The sequence below is a fragment of the Halichoeres trimaculatus genome, unplaced genomic scaffold (genome assembly GCF_033239565.1).
Source record: "Halichoeres trimaculatus isolate MK-OKI-2021-1 unplaced genomic scaffold, fHalTri1.1 fHalTri1_scaffold_10, whole genome shotgun sequence".
NCBI lineage: Eukaryota > Metazoa > Chordata > Actinopteri > Labriformes > Labridae > Halichoeres > Halichoeres trimaculatus.
In genome coordinates this window covers 19,461,343-19,488,148 of record NW_027437187.1, presented here as the reverse complement: position 1 = coordinate 19,488,148, position 26,806 = coordinate 19,461,343, and the positions used below count along the sequence as shown (strand labels likewise).

Genomic DNA, 26,806 nt, shown 5'->3' with positions numbered 1-26,806 from the left:
ATAAAAAGTGTGCTCTTCCTGCAAGCAGCAATGGAAGGGTCACAGATTTTCCGTCATCATATGACACAGCTGGTCAGGGCCATCAGGGTCGTAGCTACGACATCTTATAAAAAAAAAAAAGAAAGAAAAAAAGAAAGGAAAAAAAGTGAAGGTACAGAGCCTGTTCTTCCTGTATGAGACACAGCTTTCACCTGAGATCAAATGGTATTTGTGAATAAATCTTGTTGTTTTCGCCGACCTTTAGTATGCAGCAAAAGGAAATACAGATATTATCAAATAGTTCAGTATTAACAGAAAAAGGTCTTCAAAAGTCTTCAGATCTCTTCCCTTGATTGTTCAAATTTTCTGGCACCTGACCTGGCCTTCCTGACAACAAAGAAAACTTTCAAATGTATTAACAAAGTGAAAATAAAGAGAAATACAGTGTAAGACAAAGTGAGAGTTGGCAAGAACACAAAACGCCAACTTGGCGGGGATTATCAGGAAATGCCAGAGGCTTTCTGTAAACCCATAAACATAACCAGACACTTATCTGTTCTCTCTACCTTGGTTTTTCTCTCCTTGCCTCTCTCCACTCACAGTGTGAGCATGCTGTGCGTGTGACTGTGTGTTCAGTGTGATTGGCAGGCGTGAGAGTGAGAAACTCCAACCAGGTGAAGAGTCTCTTTGGGACACATTCCTCTGTTGCCCAGGTTTGGGTCCGATGTTTGGATTCTTTGTGTGTTTAGAGTGAGGCTAAAACACATTAAATGGTAACATGAGGTGTTATAATTACAAGGGAAGGCAGATTCACTCAGGGTAAAGAGTGTGTGCCACCAAACCTCTGAGGGGAGAGTTCAGGTGTTTGTTTGAGTCTCTTTGGCGACTTGTTACAGTAAATATGGCGTCAACATTGTGAGTATTTGACCAGTAAAACTGTAGTGCAGTAATTTTTCCAGTATACTGGATGCACATGCAAGCCCACTATCCCATTCCTGTTTCCAGTTTCATGCACAGCCAGTGGTGGGGCAATTATTAGTATTGGTCCACGGGCCCGGCTCTTATAGTCCTTTTTCTTTTTCAGGAGCACTTGATGCTCCTGAAAAGAAAGTGCTTGCTTAATGAGGTTAACTAAGCCCCTGACACTATGAGATTTAAATAAGTGGCTTGAGTGCTTTCTATATGTGCGTTCCTGACATTGGAAGACAGAGCTGTAAAAGGGGTGGGGTATTGTCTTTAACCCATTTTTCAACTTGATCTGGTCATATGTTTGTTTTTCTCAGGCAGTTTGTTTTCAATACATCATATGCCGGTGATGCCCACAGTGCTTTACGCCAATGCAAGACCTATTCAAAAGCACGTTTGTAATATTTACAGCAAAGATTGAACACCTGCCAGTAACTGACTAACCCATGTTGTGACATTTATGACCCCATATGTTGAAGGCCAACAACTTTTGATACTCAAACTTGGGGAATTGTTAATGTCTTTATCTGGTTTTGTCTCCATCCATCAAGCAGACGTCAAGCTATTTCACCACATTGGTGACAACTTTGTCCAGCTGGTGTACCCGAGGGGGAAAGAAGGGGATAACTGAGTCATTTCAATTCTCCCTCTGGGGGCCATGAATTTCTGTCGCTGTTTGAAATGTAGATGTTGACGTATTAATAAGGATGAGTGAACACTGTGGTATGCTACAGGGCAGAGTCTGTGTAATTCTGCCTTTTTTTGTTCACATGTTAAACTTTATGTTCAAACTTTAGAAGCTGGCTCGATACTAAAATAGCTTTGATTTAGTGTGTCTTCACTCTCAGTATGCTGTACGCACGTCTGGCAAACCACTCAGGTGGGTTGTATATACTGCCGTACCCGCCCCATGCCATGTTCCCGATCAACATGCTAATTACATTTATGTGTTCTGACACAGACACAAGTGGGCTGAAATGTACCTGCCGCCCCAGAGCAGCTTTTTCTTCCCCTCTGCTCTTTAATCTAACCTACCAGCCCCCTCTCCTGTGCGTCTCCAGCTCTGTGTGAGTCATGTGGGGGTAAATTAGCAGTAAGCAGTAGACAAGACAAGCAGACTGTTTGCAGATGTGTAAGAAATGAGGAAACACAGGTTAAAGCCCTATTTTAAGACCCAAGTTTCTTGGTCTCTTGTCCTAAAGCACTTTTTGCTTTTCTAATTACGCTTTATATCTGAACATGTGGAAGTTATTCTTCCGAGTTTCATGTAAGTGCTTGGTATTTTTAAGGAGTGATCTCTTTAAATGTTTCTGTTGAATCAATATCAAACATTTTCTGCTTGAAGGTAAATGCTGCACCTACAGTAATTATGTGGATTTTATTAAGTTTAAGTAAGTGTGTGTGTATGTTTATGTCATACAAATCCTATGCACACATAATTTTCAGTGGGTATAGGTACAAGTATTTGCCAAAGTTCATGAAAGCTGATTCTGAAATAAATATTTGTATCTGAAAGCTTAACAATTCTACAAAATAGTCCTTCCTATACAACACAGGTTGTGTATGTACACATGACCTATTTGTGGGTGTTTTCCACGTTTCTCTACTTCAGAGTGACTGACCTCCGCTGTCAAAGGGCCACCACAATAGAGTGCATGTGGGATGTTGATGTATTTGTACGACACCCTCCATGTGTACCATGTTAAAGGATGTGTTCTTTAAACAGTTATGGTTTGAGTGAATATACAAACTCACCAGCTCAATGTGAAAATGAATTGTTCCAAGAGTCTGTCTGAAATGTTCACATCAACACCCATAAACACAGGGGCAGAGATGGACAAAAGGCTAAGTGAGGATTATGCGCAGTGAATTACAATTGTTCTATCGAGCTAACTGTGTGTTAAGCTCAATATATCTGGATTAAAAAAAAAACTAGGGGTTTAATTTACTCAATAATGGCGAAAATACAGAAAAAAAATGCTGCAATAAGACACACAAAAAAAGAAGGGGAAAAAAAGTGAAAATGCAGGACAACACGAGCAGCAAATATACAAACAGTGCAAAGCTAACAAACGCTACATAAGAAGATGACGGCTGGAGGTGAGTATGCCACAAATCCAGCCGTTGACTGTGCTCAGTGAAACAGCGCAGAAGAAGACCAGATACTGAATTTGCCGATTATTAGGCCACTCAGTTGTAAATATCTGAAATGGCAGAAAGCTATACAAAAGTCACCACTGCTAAGTGTAGCCAAAGGTAGTCAGGGATCTCAGTTAGCTGTTCAGCAAGTGGTACTGTTAGCCATCTGTTTTCCAGCTCTGAGAACGGGGGTCTCTAGGTGTTTACTTCTGTAACAAGCAACAGAAAAGCAGGCCACCAGGACACCAGGTGTGATTTACAGGTAGTTACTGAAGCCAAAAGATTTACAGCAATACTTTTCTGAAGTCTAGCACAGCAGAGATGAAAAATGCCTTGTGGGGAATGCAGAGCATGTCAGGTATCATTTTCCTCTTGTCTTGCAAAGCGTGAACATGGGTTTTGACGCCAGTTGGAGCCAAACCCAGCAGGGATTCCACATGCACTGCAGGGTCCTCCAGCTACAGACCTTTGCTAGCTGTGCAGCTAGCAGCACAATAAGTTGACTTGCCTGTTGACAGAGCTCTAAGGACTCGGGGGTTTGGCGATGAAGCTCTGCTAGCTGTGGAGATAGCGCTATCGCTCCAGGCATCCTGGAGCAGCCTCACAAAACTACTACTCAGGTTTCCTGAGATGGAGGAAAATGATACGCTCCCCACCCCTCTCACATCGCAATGGTGACTCTGTCATTACGGCTGTCAAGACCCAAGTAAGTTCTTTAAATCTTCTTACTATTGTAAATTCATGTTACTCTCTAATGTCAAACCATGCCGCTTTTTCCATCTGAACATCTGAACATCTGAACAAGTCTAGTCTTTTTCTTCGATGTCCTCATCATAACAAGCTGTTTCATGTATGGCGCCCACTGTCCTGAAGCACCCATATCATAGTCTGAATTATGCATGTGTTTTGGAATATGCATAGGTTGAGCATTTTGGACCACATTCACTGTGATGAAGATCAATGGAGATTGTCTGCCCTTGTCAAAAGGCAGGTGGAAAGTAAAGTCAACTGCAAACACAGCAATCCCTAGATACATCTGCAGACTTTGTTGAATTGAGTGATTCAGCACATCAAAGATGAGTGACGAGTAAAACTCTGTGATCGATTTTCTGTGATCAATAGAATACGTTTGAGGATGAAGGAAAATGAGAAAAGTGGTTGTTTGCTGTTGGAGAGTGAATTATCTAAAAGAAAAATCAATTACTTATTGAGTGGGATTTATTTGTTATGGTCCTCTGATCCTCTTGAAAGCTATTTCGAGGATGTGTCGGTGACTCAGTCTACTAATGTGAATGCTAATGAACCACTGTGTGAAAAAAGGTTTGCATTTCTGTCTTCTGCCCACTCTTTAGCTCTCATATCCATGTCGCCATCTGAAAAATGTGACTTGAAGGTAGAGCACAGAGCTGCAAGCTTCACACAGCCATATTTGCAAACTGCTTGTATGCACAGATTGTGTGTACACAGTTTATTTGTGTCAGCCCTAACTGTCAGCGGATCTCAATTACCAGCAGTGACTCTACAACTGCAAGCACTGACAACAGGAAGTGAGTGTTTGTTTAAAGGAGGATCTCTTGACACAGTATCTGTGTTTACAGCGTCAAGGCCCAAGCACTGTCATCACTAACCCAAACACACACAAACTAAACCCACACACGCTTACACCCCTTATTCTCATTAGAGTGAAATACCTGCTCTGTACTCTGTTACTCATTTTTCCACTTCTCTTATCTCTCCCTGTCTTCCTCAGGACATCACACTTTCTGGTCTGCTCTTTCCAGCATCTCTTCTTCCAATTTTCCATCCCAATCCATCTCTCATACATAAGGTCACGTGACTGAAATCTGGAGGAGAGGGCTGGAGGTCTCTAAGAGGTCTGGCTAATTTGCTGCAGATGAAAACATGCACATATATCCACATGCACAGGGGAATGAGAGTTTACAACACATTGCTCACATAATGCACACAAAATAAACTTCAGGAAGTCTATTTACACCCCCACACACTCCATATGCACCCAGACAGAGCAACATGTAGTACAGTGGCGTGCATTGTACCTTGCAGCTACAGTCGATCCATTTTCTCCCTATCTTATTCTCCATATCATCTCCATCTCCCACTGAACTTCCTCCCATCATTACCAGCTGCAGGGAGATATGAAGTTTCTGGCAATAACCAGCCACAGATGTGAGGAGTTTTGAATGGTGACGGCACTCATATGTGCGAGCGACGGGCTACTGACTGGGTCTCTCTCCAATTTCCATCTTTCTAGAAGAAGCCATTGCTCCAGTGCAGACAGGATGAAAAACACCCACTGGATTCCTGCTAGGAGAGTCAGTAATGAGACTGTGGTGATGAGGGCTTTTTGTTGGTGAAGGTTATCCAGTCATCTGCTGCTTGTTATGTACGAGCATGCATGTTTTTTACAGTGATGGATAGACAGCAGAGGAAAAAAAGAAGAAACAGAGTGAGACAGAGAATTAGGTTGTGTTGCATGCATATGGAGTTAGAGGAAAGCCCAAAAAAAAAAAAAAAGCAAGAGAAAGAGAAAAATGGAGATTTGTGCTGCGCTCCAGTGAAAGTATCTGACTCACAGCTGATTGTTTATTATTGCGAATGACTCTGTGGTCCTGTCAGGAAGCCGCAGGAGCATTACTCACTGAACCAGAAAGAATATAGACATGGAGCCTGCCTCCCTCTGCATATTTATCCATCTCTTTCCCTCTGGGTTGTTGTGCACTCATGGTGTGAGCTGAAAGAAACTACCGGGAATCCCCACAAAGCTGTAACTTGGGACCTGCACTGCGATAATTGACATGTTTTCTGTTTAACATGATACAGAGGGCTGAGTGTCACATCTCTTATCTCATGCTATCATCGCAGGAAATAGAGATGACACTCGGGAGCTGGGCCTGGATGCCTTGTCCACATCCAAGCCGCCACCGGTTACTTCACTTCTTATCTAGGACAAGGAGGGTGAAGAAAAGTAGCATAAACAAACCCACATGCTCCTCCCCCAGCTTTTCACATCCCTGCTGGGTTTCCTGTCTTAAACAAGTGCACAGAATAAGACAAAATAAGAAAAAGTGAAATTATGTTTCTCTTATTTTTCCAATTTAACTGCAGCTATATCAGTAGTTTTTTTTTTTTATTATTTAAACTTATTTCCCAGATCAGAGTATGTTTCATTTTTGAATCCAGCTCCTGTAAAGATGTCTGCCACGTGATGACATTATAATTATTACTTTTAAAATATGCAGGTTCTTCAGATTTTAAAAATTTAGTGAAGAGAAGTTAGAGCCACGGTCAGCATGCTTTCAAAGGTTTATGTAAAAGGAGGCTGTGGCTATAAGGAACTCACTCCAACGATCACACACTGATAACACTGTCACTGCAGTGATGTACATTATGATACATTAATGGCATTAAATAACCTAAGATAGAGGGAACGACATTCAAAGAGAGGGAGGTATAGAAAGCGAGGGAAGCAGGGAGAGAGATAAAGTCGTACACACACGCAGATAGAGAAAGAGGAGGGGTGAGAGGAGAAGTACTTAGAGAGGAGACGCATCCTCCGCGCAGTGGTGGAAGCAACATCTCCTGCATCGCAGTCGGACAGATCAGCGAACAGCGAGTCCAGTTTGATGTGAGACTATCGTTTTAGTGTCGCTGCCATGTGGATTTACACTCTGCTTTTGCCTCTCTTCGTCATTTCTTCTTTTGGTAAGTTTTGACTGAAATCATTTCAACAACTGCTCGCGTTGCTCTGTGACGGGTCGCACGCGCCTCGGAACGCACAACAAACAGGGACTGTCAAACAGATGAGAGAATAGACGTAACTTTATCATGTTTTCATGTATGTAATGTGAGGACCGCCGGTCTTTACCACCTGCAGTACGATTTTTTTACCTTCTTAGAAACAGATCGTTTAATTTAAGCATCTTTATCTAATGACAGTGTGATTCTCGGAGTAGAAAGAACATTTTTTGAGAATATTCAGCCAGTGCAGGAATGAAAGATGTCTTTATCTAAAATTAAAGATCAGGCAGTTACTTTTTAATCCTACTATAGCTGACCGTGCCAGAGCGCATTACGCTGCAGAGGCATGTATGAAGGTATGTAGGCCTATCTGAATTGATCACGAGATGAATAAATGTGACGAAAAATCCAGCAGACTCAGTCCATTGTCTCGCAATGTGACCCTTATTAACGTCCAATTGAAGTTCGGTCATCCTGTGCTCCTAACAGAGCGCGATTTCGCGGCTCATTGCACCCACATGCACTCAAGCAGGAAAACTGCCGAGCCGGTCAACTCAAGTTGAAGATCGGACAATTATGACACCACTGGACCTCTGAGATACTCAACTCCCTCACAGATCATCCCTTTACTCGAATGCTGAATCTGTATTTGCAGACTTGATGTACAGTGACTTTTTGCTGATTGCTGGGGAGGATTCCTAGAAATGACAGCTTTCCAGGAACCCTCCTATCAGAGTCAGCATGAGTTGGAGTTTTTCTGTGCTGATAAAAGCTCTTAAATCGGGTGAAGCGTATAAAGGCTGAGTTCAAATCAGTAAGAGGAGGATGAATGAGGGGGAGGAGGAGGCCCGAGTTTACAGTCTAAATGTAAATGTCTAACTCTGACTCTGCAGAGGACCTGTTCAAACTGACATTCACAGCACTGATTGCCCTCTGTGTGTGTGTGTGTGTGTGTGTGTGTGTGTGTGTGTGTGTGTGTGTGTGTGGGGGGGGGGGGGGGGGGGGGTTGTGGGTTATATTGGGTGCAGTGATGAATGACGGTGCATCGCATTAGGTGCTGTAACTTAATGACAGTTTAAGGGGACTAATTCACACATTGTTATGCTGTTACTGGGTGTTCTTAGTCTGGCTGAACCCATTAGCAAAATACCTGGACTGCTTTCTAATCCATAGACTTAAGTTCTGGGTGTATTTTTTTTTATCAAACTAAAGTACCACATAACAGATAACCCTCAGCAAATAGAATGACGTGTGTTAAAGCTCAACAGACTCTGGAATATAATCGCTGCTATTCTAAGAAAGGAAAAATTATTGCAGTGGTCATTTAATTTGTCCTGGGGCTGCCTACTTGTCACCTGAGCTGAGCCGCTGACCACATCTCAAGCTAGCATCTCTCTGACTGTGACCTTAAGTCACACTGTATGCACATGAGGGTTGGTTTTATTTTTCTAATGTCCAAACTACTGAATGTTTATGCACATGTGATTGAAATAATGTTTCAGAGGCCAAGAGAAATGCACTCCAGGACTACCAGAAGACCAATGGCGTGCGACTGGTCGTGGTGACCCCTGATTCCTCCCATCTGACCAAAAGCAGAAAAGTGAGCATGGCCAAATGTGCCAAAGCCTGCAGCCGCAACAAAAGACTCCCCTTCACCTGCAGGTATGTCTGTCGCCTGCATGATTTCTTTCCCGCGCTATGAGTGACAGCACACACAGAGGGAATTGGTGGTTTTCCAGTTCTTCACAATAATTATGCTTTTTGAAGGTAAAATGTCATGTTGGGTTCAGCTGGTCACCAAGCTGCTTGGCATACTTTTGTGCTTCTACTACAAGGCACTGAAAGAAAACTGACCATTATGTTCTTCACTTTACTCCTATTTTATCTTCCTTCTTATTCTTTAGAGCATTCCTCTATGATCATAAAAACAGGAAATGCCAGTGGCTGTCGTTTGACAGGAATTCACCGGGAGCTCAGAGCCAGCAGGACTTCAACTACCAACTATATCAAAAGAAAGGTACCCTTTATTGTTCCACCTTTTTTCTCTTTTACTGAAATGATGTCTCTCCTTTCTCTCCATCAACTAAAGGGCTGTCTCCCCATGACACTGCATGAAAAAAATGTCCCCACATGGCCCCACCTACAGTCAGCGATATGGTTTTAGAAATCCACTTGTTTGCTTATTTTTGGGAAGTAGAAGGTTTTATGTGTCTAAAAAAGCCTGTTCACAGTGTGACTGTAGCCTTGTAATGACAGCATGCATCAACAGGAAGACAAGGAAGGGCAAGGACATTTGTCGTGTTTACTGTGTCGCCCCACATTATGGCCCATTTTCTGTCATTACATGGAGTTTGTTTAAACACTACAACCCCCACCCCCTCTCCACTCTGACCGACCACAACTCTGAACATGCAAGCTGTGCAGCCTTTTTTTAACTGGATCCAAATGTTTTGCAGAAGATTAGAAAAACAGATTTTGGCTTTTGGCTTTGTCTTGTCCTTGTTAAGCTCGGCATTAGAGCTGAACATCTCTGTCTGTCTGTTTTCTTCATCATCTGTTCTCTGTGTTGACAGCATTTCACACAGGTCGTTTGCTCATCCCACTCACTCTTTTTTACTGACATTTTGTCTCCTCTCCTTGTCTCCTCTCCTCTCTTTTTTAGACTATGTTCGAGAGTGCATTGTGGGTACAGGTCAGAGCTACAGGGGGCGGAGGTCAGTGACAGTGAGCGGGATTCTGTGCCAGGAGTGGGCCTCTCCTTTCCCTCATGAACACAAGTGAGAACTTGATGTACTTTTTACCTCATGTCAAAGAAAGTTGCATTAAAGCTGCTCCTTAGTGTGAGCTCTGGCCTGTTTGTGATGCAATTAGCTAGTAGCTAGAGGCTAGCCTCCATGTGTGTCTGCGTGTATGTGTGTATGATACATTAGGGGTTGATTAGGCTCCTGGGAGCAGTCATTCATCAGAACTGACCTCATTGTAACAGTTAACAGAGTCACACATCATTTCCCGCAGCAGCCCTACTGTTTATCTAGGTGCATGTGCGTGTATGAGTCTGTGTGTGATTTGCTGGGATTAGGATCATATTTAATATGCAGCCTTTGGTTAAGCTGTAGGTATCCCACATGTAAAACCCCAGATAAATCTCTTCTTTCAGTATGCAGGAATGCTGTCGGATACAGTTTTGCTCCAAGTAGAAAAATGAACCATATGAATGGAGTTAAGAAACAAAAGACAGGAGGGAAGCAATGCTTTCTGTTGGATAACACAGGCTGGATTAGCAATAATCTTTAGTAAATGCCCCGCAAGTAACAGGATAATTGTGTGTATCCTTTACAAAAAGTCAAAAATAGTGTGAGGTCTTTTGTTCTGCTTAATGTTGATGCTATCTTCAACAGAAAATACAAAACATGACTTCTAAACCAGCTTTTCAAAGCTTTTACTTTGAAATTTATATAATGTCAAATCTTTATGTGTTATTAAAAAAATGGAGACACCCAGGGTTGTCATGTCCTAGCTTTTTATAACTATCAAATAACCCTTAACGTGACACATACACCTCGTCTGACATCTTTCAAGTCTGTCTACTTCTGTCTACTGCACTCAGACATATTTAATGACTGAGAGAGGCTCTGTTGTATGCCGACAAATCAAACAGGGCTTCACATGTTTGTACCTCTGCTGAACTTTCTGCGTTGACTTCTATGTCTCTCTGGATCGGGTAATTGAACCCAGGCACTTTTTATTTTTTATCAGTCATTGTACAGGCATGGGAAACTCTCACCCACACTTGACCACTGACACACACTCTAGAGCAAATTGCTTTTTTATCAGCGAAAGGTCTCTCCTCTTAATGTCCTCTAATTTCTGTACCTGTCATTAGCCTCTCGACTGATCGTGCACTCCAGAACTTTAATCTTTTCGTCATCGTGAGGGAAACACAGTTTGAGTGCGCCACAGGTCCATCACTACCACTGACTTCTACAGCCATGTGCTCGCCTGATGTAGAAGATATGAGTCAGAGTGTTTACACCACATTCAGAACCTGCCTCATGGAAAACTAACATTGCTTCAACTTATTAACCTGCTTTCTTGCACTGAAAACATCACATTAGCGATGGTTCAGTTTGTTAGATTTGCATTGAATTTACTGAAAACTCGTTCATTTTTACTGTTCCTGTCGACAGGCAGGTTAACAGCAGCAGCTCTCATAAAATGCGTAGGTGATTCGTCACCCTGCCAGAGATAAAAGACAACACAAACTGTGGCCTTGGGTGTTTTTCTAAAGGAGGTTGCTCTGCATGCTAGCTGAAGTATTTGGCAAGCGGTCTCGGTACACGTGTCTGTTTTTGTAACTGCTGCTCTGTTTCTGACAGATTCACGTCCAAAAGATTCAGAAAGAAGGACCTTACAGGAAACTACTGTCGCAACCCAGACAACTCCACAGTTGGGCCCTGGTGCTTCACCACTGACCCCCGACCACACCTCAGACACCAGGAGTGTGGCATACCACAGTGTTCAGAGGGTAGGCAACACACACACACACAGACACACAGAGGGGAAGATTATCTAAAAATAATGTCCATTTCAAATTGCAAATTGCCACTCCAATCGAGGCTTGATAGTCTGAAATGAGCTGCAGCAAATTACACAATCACACAGTGCTTTAGATGAAGCAATGCTGGCTCTAACTGGGCTCTGCTCTACATCTGTGTGTGTATATGTGTGTGTGAGGTACAGGTTTTCTTTATTTGCCGAGGCCAGCTGCAGCTGTTTCCAGGTGTGTGGTTCAGTTTATGCTGTCCTCTCTCATTCCATCAGGTTCAGGGTTTGTAAGTGGTTTGAGCCGAAAGAAGCTGGAGCCAGAATGTTGGAGGATATTCATCCCTTGTCTTTTCTCACAGATAAACTGTTAGCTGTTTCATTCATCCCTGCAGGCACAAACTGTTGAGTTATGGATCTGTTCAAGTAAAACTTTGATATTTACTTTCCCAGAGGTGTTTCCGTCATTGTGTTACATCACACTGACATTACTCTCAGGCGCTGATCCCCCCCTGATGACAGGGATGATAAGGGCCCTGTAATCTAATCCCTGGGGATTCATGCTGTCAGAGAGGCTGTTTCCCTGCATGTATGACACTGAATCATGTTAATGAGGAAACAGGCTGCAGTTCGATAAGACAAGACGGAAATCCTTCTCGTCCTCAGAGTCACACATTGTGTTTCACCAGGTTATCACTAGCTGTGACACGGGCACTGGCTTATTATGATAGAAAGTCATTGAGAAGGAAATAACCTGAGGGGTTCCTCCAGAAATTACTCAGCCCTAATAGAAAACACACACACACAGACACGTAAACATGGCGTGGACAAACACACTTGTGCATGTTGCCAGTGGTATTAAATGTGCTCTGTCATGACAACAGTAGACTCACAAACATCTGGTTTTAATCCACATGTGCTCTGTTGTTTACACTAGACCCTGTGTACTGCTCACCTCTCAACAAATGGTGCCCTTTCGACATCAAAGTGAAACATGGCTCCATGAGTGCAGAACATAATCTTTTCTTTCGTGCATTTAGTCTATAATTCGATATCTAAACCTTGGATAAATCTATGCAGTTCCCATGGAGGATTTTTTGTGATATGTTGCATAATTTTTCATGGCAGAATATGAGGACTTGTTAAAAATGTTGTGTTTTGTGTCCTCTTTATGCTTTACAGGCCTCAATCATAACTTTCAAGGAAGTTAGTTTGGTTAGTAACAATTTTGTAGTCTGAGTTCTGAAAAGCACAAACCAACTTTACAAATTTTAATCCCATCTGATCCAAAAAATGCTTCCCCACTTTTTAAAGGGCCAGTGTCCTTTAAAAGTGTTTTCGCAGACACATCTCTTTCTTTCTGAAAAAAAGAAGAAGTTTATTCCTGCTTTTTGCAGTGCTTAGCATCCAAACTGGATGGACACCCTAAGTGTCAGCTGTTTCTTCCTGAAGTCACTGTACCCTCAGTATAAAATAAGGATACAACTTTAAGGTCTTAGAGAAACAGAAACCCTTTTTGTGGAGACAGATCCTTAAAACAACAGAATGTCAACCTTTGTGGGGAAAATGTTAACAAAAGCTCTTTCAGTCCAAAAGCATTTAATTGCTTTATCATAATCTGCCTTGATGACAAGACTGACAGGCATTAAAAATACCAAGTGGTCATGTTGGCCAGAGAGTGAAACTGAATGTGTTTCAGAATCAATACAAATTCCTGCCAGCACACTGAAGTGGTGAAAGCAATGTGTTGATAATACATTGAAGAAAGGTCTATGAGTTTTTTTGGTTGAGTTTTTGTTTCTCTAAGATGTTGCTTTATTGTGTGTGTGTGTGTGTGTGTGTGTGTGTGTGTGTGTGTGTGTGTGTGTGTGTGTGTGTGTGTGTGTGTGTCATTGCTGTGTAGTTGAGTGTGTGACTTGTAATGGGGAAGATTATAGAGGACCCATGGACCACACAGAGAGTGGAAAGGAATGCCAGCGCTGGGACCTGGATGGACCACACAAACACCTGTACCACCCCAAAAGGTACGACACACACACACACACACACACACACACACACACACACACACACACACACACACACACACAGGCATGCACAGGCACACTCAAAGGCACACGCACACATCTGCATGACCCTTAATTGCGCATGCTAAATCACTCTGGAGACCACACACTGAGATACAGTATATCTGCTCGCAAAAAGCATGAGACTACTTAATGTAATGACAAGTTCTTCCAGTTTTGGTGCACTAGCTCTGCAGATAAAGTGATCTGGAGACTTTCCCTGAAGGTTTGCCATCATAGTTACACAGAGTGTAATTTTGTGTGTTTTAGCAGCACTTCACTGGGAAAATTCTTCAATCCAACTTAATTGGCCCAAATTCCTTTAAGCTCTCTGTAAATTGTAAAGCTGACTAGTATCCAGCTGTGAGATAAGCTTATACCCATTTTAGGATGGCTATATATGTATATGGGTCTGCATCAGTATTCCTCACATGATCTCATTGTGTGTGTGTGTGTGTGTGTGTGTGTGTGTGTGTGTGTGTGTGTGTGTGTGTGTGTGTGTGTGTGTGTGTGTGTGTGTGTGTGTCGGTCTGTGTCATATGGCAGGTGGTCTGGATTAGAAGGGACTCGTTAACACATCCTTAATCATCCTAGTGTTTGTGTGAACGAGGTCCCAGGCTGCTCGTAGCATTAATGTAATGAGAGGGTCTCACAGCCTGATGCTGCGTGCCTGGAGGCGGGGGGAGGCCTAGAGGGATGAGGGACTTTTGGGTTGACTTACTGTAGAACACCTGTAGTTATGCTGCCTATTATCTCTCTCACTCCCCTGAGCACTGAGCAGACTCACAGATGGAGGCGTTCTTGCACCACTCCAGCTTTTAATGCTTCTTCTGCGTGCAATGGTGAATTATCTATCAATTCCACTCGGCCCCCTTAAGAATTCTGAAGAAAAATGAGCACATTTTCCTTTTCTTTTTCTATTGCGATGAGTGGATGATTCATGAGACTTTAAGTGTGTTCTGCCACTTTTACTTACCTTCAAGTCACAGTTATATTACAGGCTGCACCACATTCTGATACTGCATTTGTGCTCTTCATTTCACTACAGTTTGGCTTCTTCATAAATTTTAATCTAAGATTGCTTCAATTAGGTACCCTGACAAAGGCCTGGATGACAACTATTGTCGGAACCCAGACGGACGTCACAGACCCTGGTGCTTTACCACGGACCCCGACACACCCTGGGAGTACTGTGACATCAGAGTTTGTGGTAGGCATCCATGTCATGTTTGCTTTCTGTTTGGGCATAACATCCCATACCTTAAATTTACCACTCCTCTCTTCATTGTTAACAAAAGCTACGAAACACACACACAAGCACACACACCAACCCAGAGACCCCCCCCCCCCCCAATAGGTTTGGCTTTCTGTTATGTCTTCTTTAATAGCCAGAATGTTTATTTTCTCCCTACGCCACTGGCCTGCTGTTTATTTTTCTATGCCAGCTCAAATGTGCAGGAGTCAAACTGCACAGGGCTCACGGACTGCTCCACATTAACCCCCTGTTACACACACAGACACAACACAGGGGTCAAACACACTATGGGCAGATTGCTTTCCTTACACCTCTCATGTGTGAGTGATGTTTAAGCACAAGGTGCACGTGTGTCTATACACTTGTAGTACAGCAGCAGTTAGTGTATGCACTCAGATGACCTATAATCAGTGATGAGTCACTGGGGCAGCCTCTGTGGTCCTGTGGAACATAAAAACAGAGAGCCCATTGGTGTTATTGTTGGGCTCAGCTTCTCTCTCTTGAGTGTGTGACTGGCCTGTTTGTCTGCTACAATCATCAGCAGTCCTGGCACCATGCTTACTAGATGGCACTCCTCCATGTGGACCCTGTGATTCACAGCACCCCCTGTGTTTTTCCCCACTAAAACTGTATCCCACTCCGCACTGTCTCCATCTCTCCCCCTCTCTGTCTCTGTCTCTGATATGGGAGTTTGTTGGGAACAGACCAAGTTTACGACCCAGTAAGTCTTAATCAAAACAAGGCAGAGAGAAGAGAGCAGGAGACAGAGAGACAAAGTGTTCTTTTGTCAAGGCTTGCTGTTTTGTTCACTGTTATAACCAGTGCGTGTCTATTTTTAGGCTTATTGTATTGGTGGAAAGTGTCTGGTTTAGTGTTGATAATTTGTTGCTTAACACTTACAGTAGTTGGATTTAATCATGTACATGGTTCAGGCTGATGAACTCAAGTAATCTTAGTGCAACAAGTAGCCATCTAAAAGCAGTGAAGCTGATGACACTTTTGCTTCTCATATTGGCTTCAAAACACAAAACAGGTGGCAGGTCATTTTTTAAACCCTGAAAAAAGAGAAGCTGTTTTATTACTACAGCGGGGGGACATACACATTCTTTAGACTTCAATAGCAAGAACAGGTTTAGTGAAAAAAATCGATGAGCATGCACATTTTCTTATTAGACCACTCAATTCAGTTGGAATAATGAAAAGACTACTTGATCAGTAAAATATTCTATTTCTGTGGCTCCATTTGTAACTCATGAAGAGTAATTTTATAATCAAGTCATTAACCAATCTAAACAAATTGGCTGCTTGAGTTTGTGTGTTGATATTTGGATTAAAATCTTTGAGATGCTCATGACTAGAATATAGACCTGTGTATTGTCATACACTGTGTTAGAGAGGAAGAACTGATAGATGGGACGGAGAATGAAACGTGTGCTGTGATATGGTTTAAGAGTAGTCCACTTAAAGTTTGAGTCATTCTTACAGAGTTTACTAATGCCCGCCTTTGTCGGCAGATCACACTCCCAGTTTTTAACATTTCTTCATCCATTTCACCCAAGTTTGGAGTGGCACTAGAGTTTCAACTTTAATGTCTAAAGTGCAGCTTGATAAGAAATTGTTTCTCGATAGATACATTCACATGTTAATACCTAGAGTAGGGTGGAATGGGAAGGGGTGTATCAAGACACAAATATAATCATATGTTACTCGATGTTTTCTTTGGCCACAACATAAGCATCCAATGTGTGTATGTGTGTGTATTCAAGAAAATAAGCCATTAGTTAAAACTAATCCATATGGGCTGTTCCCCATACAGGGATTCCTCAGTTGGCTTCAGCACAGATTGGCATTAAAACACATGATTCACATTAATATGTTGCGCCTTAGCCTGTTTTTTATTAGTGTTTTCCAGGTGCTTTAAAGGCCATTGAGTGGGTGTGTTTGAGAAAGGAACTGCATTTCCTAACAAAATGCAGGAATAAAAAGCTTGTTTTTGTTGTATGATACTGAAATGTTGTTACATGACACCACAAGATCTTAGTCCTTATTTACTGTGCTTGAAATCTAGCCAATCACACAGGTTGTTTTGGAAAAGTATGATAAACATGCTGCAAGTCAACAAAAGCAATGTCTAGTGCCCAATCTTTACCGTTTGCTTTCCCACAGAAACACCTCCCAAAAGTAACGTGGTGGAAACAACAGAGTGCTACCAAGGCAGAGGAGAGGGTTATAGGGGCACAGTGGATCTTTTACCCACTGGACTCACATGCCAACGCTGGGACTCCCAGTATCCTCATAACCACACATTCATACCTGATGCCTACCCCTGCAAGTGAGTCACACAGCCATCCAAACACTCACCCACCTGCATGCACTTATTTCCATGCAGATTACAGGATGACTTTCTCTGTGATTTCCAGAGACCTCAGAGAAAACTACTGCCGAAATCCAGATGGACAAGAACTCCCATGGTGCTTCACTACAGACCCGAGAGTCCGCACAATGTTCTGCACCAACATCCCTCAGTGCGGCGCCCAAAACAAGCCTGTCAGTGGTGAGGGACTCAACAGCTTCACATGACTATCAAAACTGCGAGGGGAAAAGCCGATTTACTCTTTGTCAGGAGTACAGAAATATCCTGCATTTTCATATTTTGTAGACAGCCGTGTTCACATGTGACCTTGTGGCTGCGCACATTGGCGTATTAGAATGTTTCCTCATCCCTGTGGGGAACTTAAGCTCAATAGGAGTGTGGGAAGGACTGACCGCCATGCCTCACATTAATGAACTCTGACAGAAGCTCAATGTCAGGAACTGTCTGGTCTTACTGGACAAGGGAAAGATGGAGTAGGGGGAAAGCATGAGATTTTGAAGGGAAATATGTAGATCCATGGCTGAGTACACAAATCCACATTTCCCCAGGGATCTCTGGGGGTAAGTCTTTGAGATGATGTGGTCTTGCATTGGGATTACAAAACCTCTTGGTGGCTACCCTTGAGGATTGAATGCATTCCCACATAGAAATGAGACAGACAGCTACAAGTTCTTATTTTTCTGTTTTTCTAAGGACAGCTTCTTTGTGTTCCCAGTGATACACATTCAAAACCAAACACAATAGCTCAACGTTTGTCTGTGTATGATTGACTGCACCTCTTCCAGCAACAATACAGACAAACTGTGACGATTAACATGATGATGCAGGCTACAGAGGCTTATTATCAAGAATAATATTGAGAGTTACCCACTGTGCTTCCTTTTTTAGCAAGGCTATTTAGTCACACAAACATCAAGTAAGTGCCTTGAATGCATGTCTGATTTTGTTCCTCTTTCTTTCCAAATACAGACTGCTATGAAGGCTTTGGGGAGAATTACCAAGGAGAGCAGTCAAGGACTAGATCAAACCTGCCCTGCGCTCCCTGGAGAGAACACAGCAACAGGTTCGCCCCCACTGAATCTCTGACCTAATAACTTTCCCAAACTGCACTGTGATGTACAAAACAGACCTGTGCCATCAATAAACCCCAAGCGGGTGCCTCTGTCTAGAAAAGAGATCAAGATGTCACACAATTCAACTACAGGTAACTCATCACAGACAGTCTAACGTCAGGTAGAGGTATTCAAATAATGGGAAGGATCAAAGAAGAACACTGACAATGAGCAGAAAACATGCAATTTCACGGGTCTCAACAGGAGAAAGATAGTTTGGATGCTTTTACAGCCTCTGTGTTTGGGGAAAAGGTGTCCAGGGCTGTGTTTGCAAACCTGAGATGTGGTGGTTAGTGCAGAGAGTCGACCCATTATTGACCTCAAGTTGAGTCTTATTGTCGTTAGCCGACCAAGTCTGGCCTTGTGTCTCTCTGAGGAGAAAACTGCTCCCGTGGGTGCTGTGACTCGCCTCTTCTAATGGCTGGAGAAGTGTTTCCCTGAAGATGACCTAACGCAGCAAGAATGACTCCCAGTGATAATTTGGCTGGGGGATATACACTTCATTCTCCACCTCTGACCCCAGACTTCTCCTTTGTAAGAAACACTTCAAAGCTAATCAAGTGCACTGCTTGGCTCCTGCCCAGGGGTCAAAAGTCATGGTTAGGGAGTCTGTGAGTGCTGGCTGTGCTGCTGGCTGCTAAAATACTAGACATAGAAACAGATCTAAAGACTCTGGATTGTAGTGATTAGGCACTGAGCATCCCTCTTCAATCTCAACCTTTTCAGTTAAAAACTCAGTGTGGGAAAGAATTCTGTGTGTGGTTTACAACTCTTATGAGAATCTCCTCATGTGTGGGATATGTCTGCATGAGCACATACAAGAAATGTGAGTGTAGGTGGGTGCATTCTGTCTCAGTGAGTAATTCTCCGCAGATCACCTTCTTATCTCATCCACAGGGACTGAGCCTACACAGCTGTTCAGTTTGGATGTCTAGATCTTATCTTACTAAATTCATTCTGCTTAATGGTTATAAATTGCAGGCTAATACTTCTTTCTTTCATTAGAAGCCAAATCATTCCCTATAAATAGGGGAAACGACTATTTTTTTCCCCAAACGTGTATGTTTGGCCCTCTGAATGATGAAAAAATAAGTTATTGGACTTGTTGTGTTTCTGTGTTTGTTCAGTGGTGTGCTGATGGCTGGCCTGGAGGGAAACTACTGCAGAAACCCTGATAAGGACAAACATGGTCCTTGGTGTTACTCCAACAATTCCGCCATTCCCTGGGATTACTGCAATATCAAACCTTGTGAGTGAATGCAATACCTTTTTCAATGCATAGAATAACAAATAGAGACATGCTAGAAAAAACATCTGTGTGAATGTGTGAAATTGAAAGCTTGTCGAACTTTTTTTTGTTGTTAAATCTTGGACAGAGCCAGTGTGGAAATATTTGCACTCCTTCTAGCGGTGTGTCTCGCTTTCACACAGAGACGCACATTTTATTTGCAGTGTGTAGATGTGTCTACACTCACAGGTCACTGTGTGTCAGAGGAGATTCACAACTCATCCGGTAGACAGGGAAGGGCTTCTTCTAACTATTCCCACATGGAGCCAGATCCAGCTTGATTGTTTCTGTGTGTCAGTGAAACAGTGTTTGTATCTCTTCATACTGGTGGTAATGGTTGTTCTGGTTACCAAAAAATGTTAAAGACTTCACATTTTGAATTTTCATTTGAATCTATTTATTGCAGTTTAACATAGTTTACAACAAAGCATGAATCTGATGTGCTGCAAAGGGAGTTTGTAGCAAGTGCTAATTTCCAACTTTTGATCCTAGTTAGGCTGTTAAGTAAGTAGATCATAAAATGTTCATTTACCAGCAATAAAATGGCAAAACATTACAGGATAACAGTAAAAAATAAATAAATTAAAAAAAAAAAACACATCAATCTTAAAAACCACAAAATCACAGTTCACACAGGAAATTAAAAATTTGGCAGACTAAGAATGGTTACAGCTATGTTCTGGTTTCAGTCAGCATTTCACCTTAATAGTGCGGGATTTTAAATCTGTGTTCAGTTTGATTTCAGTTGCTAATGAAATCCAAAGTTTTCACCCTTAGACAGAGGAGGCTGCCTGACAGATCTGACATTTTAGAGATCAATGATGACAATATGTATAAGGAGAAGCTCATCATTGAGGTGGCCTTTGTCTGTCAACACCCTCCACTAGATTTGAAGGGGTGCAGCACGAAGCCAAACTGTGTCAAAACCAATATGGACCAGATACAGATCTGGTGGAAGTTTGGTTTAAAGGTCGAAGTTGCTTTGTAGTGACTTGACTGGCTCACACCAGACCCATGACCATTCTATCTCTGCTCCATCACATATTGATTGCTTGCGCTCTCACCTGACGACTCACACCGGCTGCAAGTTCAGTCCAGCATGTAGGAAGGCGGCCAGACAGTTGGGGTCACCAGACAAAGGATTTCCCGCGCTCTCCACCTCAACGACGAGCCGCTCCTTATTTTTATTGCACTGTAAAACCATAAACTGTTGTCTCCTGGCCTGAATCCACTCATTATGTTGGTCTGTTATTGTCGTAGAGTAAAATACGATCCCACCTCCACACAGTGTGTCTTATTTTAAAAGTCAACTAGATGATTTAATGTTGTTTTAGTGTGTTCAATCTGCTCTTGGCAAATTGATGCAATGGACCTAGTGTGTTAGAGATGCTCTTACCAGGTCTCACTGTCACTAACTGAGTTAAGTGCATTAACTTGTGAGAAAACCATGATGGATTTTACAATTCTTAGTTTTAAACCATTAATTGTCTTTTAGCTTGTATGGAAATAATGGAATATTAGCATCAAACCACAAGAGGGAGAAAATAATTTGTTTACACTGTCATTTTTTTAATTTGAAAATTACTTATCCTGTTTTGTAAAAAAATGACCTAACCTGAGTTTTTTTCTCCCTACTTTTCTTTGCAGGTGATGCGGCACAGAATACCATTCCACAGGGTGAGTGTTTCTGTCATCTGGTGTGTTTGTCTTTCTGGCTCAGCTGTATTGAAAAGCCAGCAAGCCGTGGTGTTTTCTCTACCTGATCAGCCTCTTTTTGTATCTTAAGCCCTTTGGTACATCATGTTGTACATTATTTTGTCAAGGGGATATATTTTTTGTTTGTTTATGCATATGGAGAGAGATGTGTGTGTGTGTGTGTGTGTGTGTGTGTGTGTGTGTGTGTGTGTGTGTGTGTGTGTGTGTGTGTGTGTGTGTGTGTGTGTGTGTGTGTGTGTGTGTGCGTGTGTGCGTGTGTACATTCTTCCCCCCATAATAACTCAAGTGCAGGTTATAAACTTCTTCATCACTCTACATAAAGACCTCAAACTACACCCATGTGATATATAAACTCTCTCTATAACCACCTTAATGAATAGCCTCATCAGTACATCTGGTTATGTAGTTATGTTTTATATACAGTAAAGACGATTACAGCAGATCATTAAGCAGATTTAGTGTCTCTTGTATTGTGTGTGTGTGTGTGTGTGTGTGTGTGTGTGTGTGTGTGTGTGTGTGTGTGTGTGTGTGTGTGTGTGTGTGTGTGTGTGTGTGTGCGTGAACTACAATAAGCTCTTTAAATTAGTGTAATTCTGGCTGTAAATGTCTTGTTTTACACTTGTGCTGTTGTAAATGTTACATTGAAACTTTGAAAGACATGTCTGTTTGTGTGTGTGTCCATTTTCAGGTGAAGTTTCCTCTGTGGGGTGTTTTGTCCATAAAAGAACCAGGATTGTTGGTGGAGGTCCAGTGGGCATATCTGATGGCAGCTGGATGGTCAGCATACAGAAAGGGTGAGGCAATGTATTCAGTATTCAAAGCATTTCTCCTTCTTCATTGAAGGAGAACAGTTGGACCATCCTGACTTGAATTCTTTTAAAAATTTAAGGGCATTTTCTTTTCTTTCTTCTGCTGTGATAGATGAGTTTTCACAGTGCTCAACAGACAAAAAATGGAAAAGTTCAAGCAACTTTTTTTCTTGAATTCTTTTCTAAATTACTGGTGTTATTTCCAAACAGTGCTTCTGCATTGCCATGTCTTATTTTCCAAGGAAAGTGACTTTCATGCCCTGTGAACACTGCTACCTTAGTCATTGTCACTATTGAACTATCTTCCTGTTGACAAGGTACAGTCATGGTACTTAAGAGTTTCTGAAGTCTTTAATGTTTCACTGATGCATTTTTGTTGTCTCTTCAGGTCAATGCACTGGTGTGGAGGATCTCTGATACGTGAGGAGTGGGTCCTCACCGACAGACAGTGCTTCTCCTCATGGTAACTCCATTACTCACTCTCTGTTAATGCGATTTCTTTCCCTTTGCTTAAAACTTTATGTTCTTTTATACCCTTAGTGTATTAGATGTCAGATTTATGTTTTCAGTTGATGTGTTTTTCCTCTTTATTCAAGCTTTATTCCCTAACTGACCCTGATTTTCTGCTCAGTCTGAGTCTGTAGAGAGAAATAAGAGTGGAAATAGTTTATTGAGTATTACCTCTTGTCTTGTGTCTGTCCAGTGTTCCAGACCTCAGCGAGTATCGGGTGTGGTTGGGAGTCTCAGATATTCGAGAGGGTGCTCCTGACTGGTCTCAGAGGCAGGAAGTCAGCATAGCTCATGTGATATGCGGCCCAGAGGGCTCCAGTTTAGCGCTTATAAGACTGTCCAAGTGAGTACCTGGAAAGTGCTGGAAAGTTACACCAGTGTTTGATTGTGTGCATGTTTGATGTTCATGTCCTTTTGCTTTCTGTGCTCTTTAAAATCAACCAGGCCAGCCCTTCCAGCAGATAATGTCCATACGATTCAGCTGCCGGTGGCTGGGTGCTCCATCCCAGAAGGAACAATATGTAAAATGTATGGCTGGGGAGAAACCAAAGGTACTGATATTTAATATTCTACACTTGCTATAGATGTTATATTCATACCTTCCCTCCAGGTCTGTGATATATTACTTTTATATTGAGTTTCCCCCTGAAGCAGTCCCGAATTAATCTATTTTTCCTTGAAATTACATGAGGTGTCCATTCAGTGTGAACTCAGCACAAAATGTAAAGCTATGTTTCTTCGGTAGATCATTTCCCTTCTCGACTGTGCCTCATCAGTAAGGTACATACATCTGTGGAATGAGCAGCAGATCTGAGTATGAGGGTTGGGCCCAAGAGAAATTAGTCAAATCTTCTCATTGTTAATGCCAAACAGCTTATTCTGCTGGGTTTTTTTTTTTTGTTTTTTGGTTTTTTTTTTGTTTTTGTTTTTGTTTTTCATGGGTGCAGCCCCACATGGATATTCCACTCAATTACAATATCGTCGAGCTCATTACAAAAAAAACAAAGCAAAAAAAAAAAATTAAATAGATATAAACATAAAAACATCACAAAAGATCTGGGATTTGCCACAAAGCAATGTTACAAAAAAAATGTTATCTACCAAAAGTAAATTTCCTTACTGAAAGTTTATATTGTAAGCCTATTCTGCAATAATTGCTTACTATATATTTATGGGGGTTTTTTCTGACCACAGAACTTGTTGCTGGGTGACCTGACATGTGTGTGTGTGTTATTAGCCATTTATATTTTTCCGTCACTCTTAAAATCAGTTCCTGCATAAAATGCATATCATTCTTGACGTACAAATGATGCCTTTTGTGTAGCATTGTCCCAAAGAAAAAATAAATGCAATAAAGTGAAACCTATCTGTTTTCAAGGCACTGGCCATGACGACTTATTAAAGGCGGTCAACCTCCCCATCATCAATAATGAGAGGTGTAGAGAGATGCACAGAGGCAACCTCCATATCACCAACACCAAGATCTGTGCAGGAGGCAAGAGGAACGAGGGAGTGTGTGAGGTAAACTGTTACTTGTTCACATCCTCTTCAGAGTGAAGTGTTCTAGCATTTAAACAGGAGGGAAAATATGTGCTTTGAGTAAAATCTGCAGTCTCAGGATTCACATAGCCCAATCCTTGTTGGTAAATAAGAACAGGGCTTTAGACCTTTAGATCAAATAATTGTTCCCAGAGTGGATATATGAGAGTATTAGTGCCTTGGTTCAACACTCAAAGCTCCAACACATGTTCTTTGAATCTGCAGGCTTAGTATTCAGTGTGCAGAAAATAGAGCAGCTGGAGACTGTTGCACCACATTTCATCAGCGATCAAAGCCTTGTGTTTGTGGTTTCTAGCTTTGGAAGAAAGCTGTCCACATTCTCAAACAGTGGTGATGCTGTCTGTCCCTGAGAGCAATAAAAGTGCTTTCTCTAAATGTAAACACTCATGATAGCCATGCATCAACACTGACCAAGGAAAAACATGTTGCCGAATTTTCCTTTTGCAGAGGGATTACGGAGGGCCTTTGGTGTGCCAGGATGGAGACATCAGGGTTATTGTGGGTGTCAGTGTCCACGGCAGGGGCTGCGCTCGAGCCAATCAGCCTGGTATCTTCATTAACGTGCCCTTCTACACACAGTGGATCTACAAGGTCTTCAAACATTATCCCAACCCAGAGGTTGACTAAGAACTCAAAAAGGGAAAAGGGCACTCTCCACTAACTAACAAACAAACTTTCTGTAAACCCAGCAGTGTACTCAGGACACCTGGTTTCCATGTTCATTCCTGCACAGCTCACGGGTTGATGTGAACCTGAACAATGGATGCACCTCTTATAAAAGATGGGCGAGGAAACACTGTGATGTAAGATTCAACCAGGTCATAATCAAACACCACTCTGAGTCTGAGTCATTCGCAGTGATGAGGGGGATTGAAAGTTGATGTTGTTCAGATCTTACACATGGGAATTGAACAGTTGAAGTAGCAAATGGTAAAAGAAGGGTTGAATGTAACATTAACAAAGAGATAACCCGGCAAAAAACTGCAATCACATTTTTTTTTTGTTCTTTTGGTAGCAAATTCACCCAAGTGGTATGTGTGCATGTGAATACTCTTGATTCCTGGCATTACTTGAATGTTTTTGAACACCAAAGTGCAGTGGTTCAGCAGGTCCCTCTGTAGAGTACATCAATGGGCCACTTAGAAAAACTATCCACTAGTAGTTAGAGTGGAACTCTAAGTATCTCAAGGGGCTTTGATGAAGTGGTCCTTATTGTAAATAGTATTTTAATGAGTGTGTTTGTGACACTCTTAAGCTGATTTGGGTCTTATAGATCTGTGACTAGAGACGTGAATGTCATGTTGGGCAGATTAGTGATGTACAGTGTGTAAACTACATTTCAACATTCAGTCAGTTTTCTGTTTCAGCAGTGGAAACACCAAATAAGACTCATTTTTTAAGCTTTCAAAGCCACTGCAGTTTAAAATGAAATTACATGATGCACCCTGCTCTCAGATGAAAGAGACATTTAGCTAGCTTGGCCTTAAAAGATTTGACGACAAGCAGGAAATGTAACATGTAAAACCTGACTATTTCCTCAAACACAAGCTCTGGTATAGAATAGATGTGTTGTGTGTGTGTGTGTGTGTGTGTGTGTGTGTGTGTGTGTGTGTGTGTGTGTGTGTGTGTGTGTGTGTGTGTGTGTGTGTGTGTGTATTACTATTTTTTTTTTGTTTTCATAGTTCTGCAGCAGTGTCAGTATGCAAAACTGCAGCAGCACGTGTCTGCTTGTGTGTGTGTGTGTGTGTGTGTGTGTGTGTGTGTGTGTGTGTGTGTGTGTGTGTGTGTGTGTGTGTGTGTGTGTGAGAGAGAGAGAGAGAGAGAGAGAGATGAAGCCAGAGCTGAATGAATTATCCCCACACTCCCCACACTCAGACCTTGGCGGACCTCCAGTTTCAATCCACTCTGGATATCAGCGTCACAAATTCTGTCACTTCAGACTTTGTCTCGGAAAAGATGAGACAGACTCTGTGACCGCATTGACTGCAACGGCTGCTCCGCTGAGATGACTGAATGGCCCTCGAGACATATGAACACATCTCTTTGAGAAGGCTTCTTATTATAACATTGTTGTGTTTGTAGGAGTAATGAATTGTGTGTCTGCTTATGTGTGAGCACTGAAGGATGCTGCAAGCTGCTATATTCTACAGGTTGTACAGTAATGTCTTATGCCTCTGTATTATGACATTTATCATAACTTTAATGCCATCTTATCCTATATGCTTAATGTTAAACCCAGTTTCAGTAGTTATTTTAAATGTTTTATGATGTTTGTCACTATATTAAATGTTTTTTTTAATCTACAAGTCTGACATTTATTTTTATTTATTGAGTGTAACATTTAAAAAAAAAAACATTTTGAATGCCAATGTGGAGTCTTAGTCCATGTGTCAGCTATTTCATGAATTCAAAGCTGTTAAGCTTTTCGACCAGAAGATGGCACCACAGTAGCACATAGCTGCTCATGTTTCTCTTGCACACTTAACATCCATACAAGTGGCGCGAGCACACACACACACACACACACACACACACACACACACACACACACACACACACACACACACACACACACACACACACACACACACACACTCACCACAAATGTTAGCCTTGTACCTGTCCTTAATCAAATATTGTAACTGAATGTTCTCCTGGTAGCCCTCTCAAAGTTTAACACATGAAGTGAAACCAAGAGTCAGATTGTAACATGAGTGTGTTATAAGGGCTG

The 26,806-nt window shown here is 42.0% G+C and overlaps 1 protein-coding gene across 1 annotated transcript; it reads left to right on the top strand.

Moving 5' to 3' along the window:
• Positions 1-6,654: 6,654 nt before the first annotated feature.
• Positions 6,655-26,317, top strand: hgfb (hepatocyte growth factor b). The gene is made up of 18 exons (XM_074677522.1): positions 6,655-6,807; positions 8,346-8,505; positions 8,748-8,860; positions 9,506-9,620; positions 11,220-11,368; positions 13,289-13,409; positions 14,543-14,661; positions 16,873-17,038; positions 17,127-17,260; positions 18,050-18,143; positions 19,320-19,441; positions 21,128-21,157; positions 21,885-21,990; positions 22,394-22,468; positions 22,709-22,858; positions 22,960-23,066; positions 23,894-24,036; positions 24,523-26,317. The coding sequence occupies exons 1-18, from the start codon at positions 6,759-6,761 to the stop codon at positions 24,700-24,702; spliced, it is 2,133 nt and encodes a 710-aa protein (XP_074533623.1). The 5' UTR covers positions 6,655-6,758; the 3' UTR covers positions 24,703-26,317.
• Positions 26,318-26,806: the final 489 nt, after the last annotated feature.

Coding starts and splice junctions, on each gene's coding strand:
- hgfb (XM_074677522.1), top strand. CDS start 6,759: ATGTGGATTTACACTCTGCTTTTGCCTCTCTTCGTCATTTCTTCTTTT. Junction 8,506..8,747: donor AGACTCCCCTTCACCTGCAG/GTATGTCTGTCG, acceptor CTTATTCTTTAG/AGCATTCCTCTATGATCATA. Junction 24,037..24,522: donor GGAACGAGGGAGTGTGTGAG/GTAAACTGTTAC, acceptor TTCCTTTTGCAG/AGGGATTACGGAGGGCCTTT.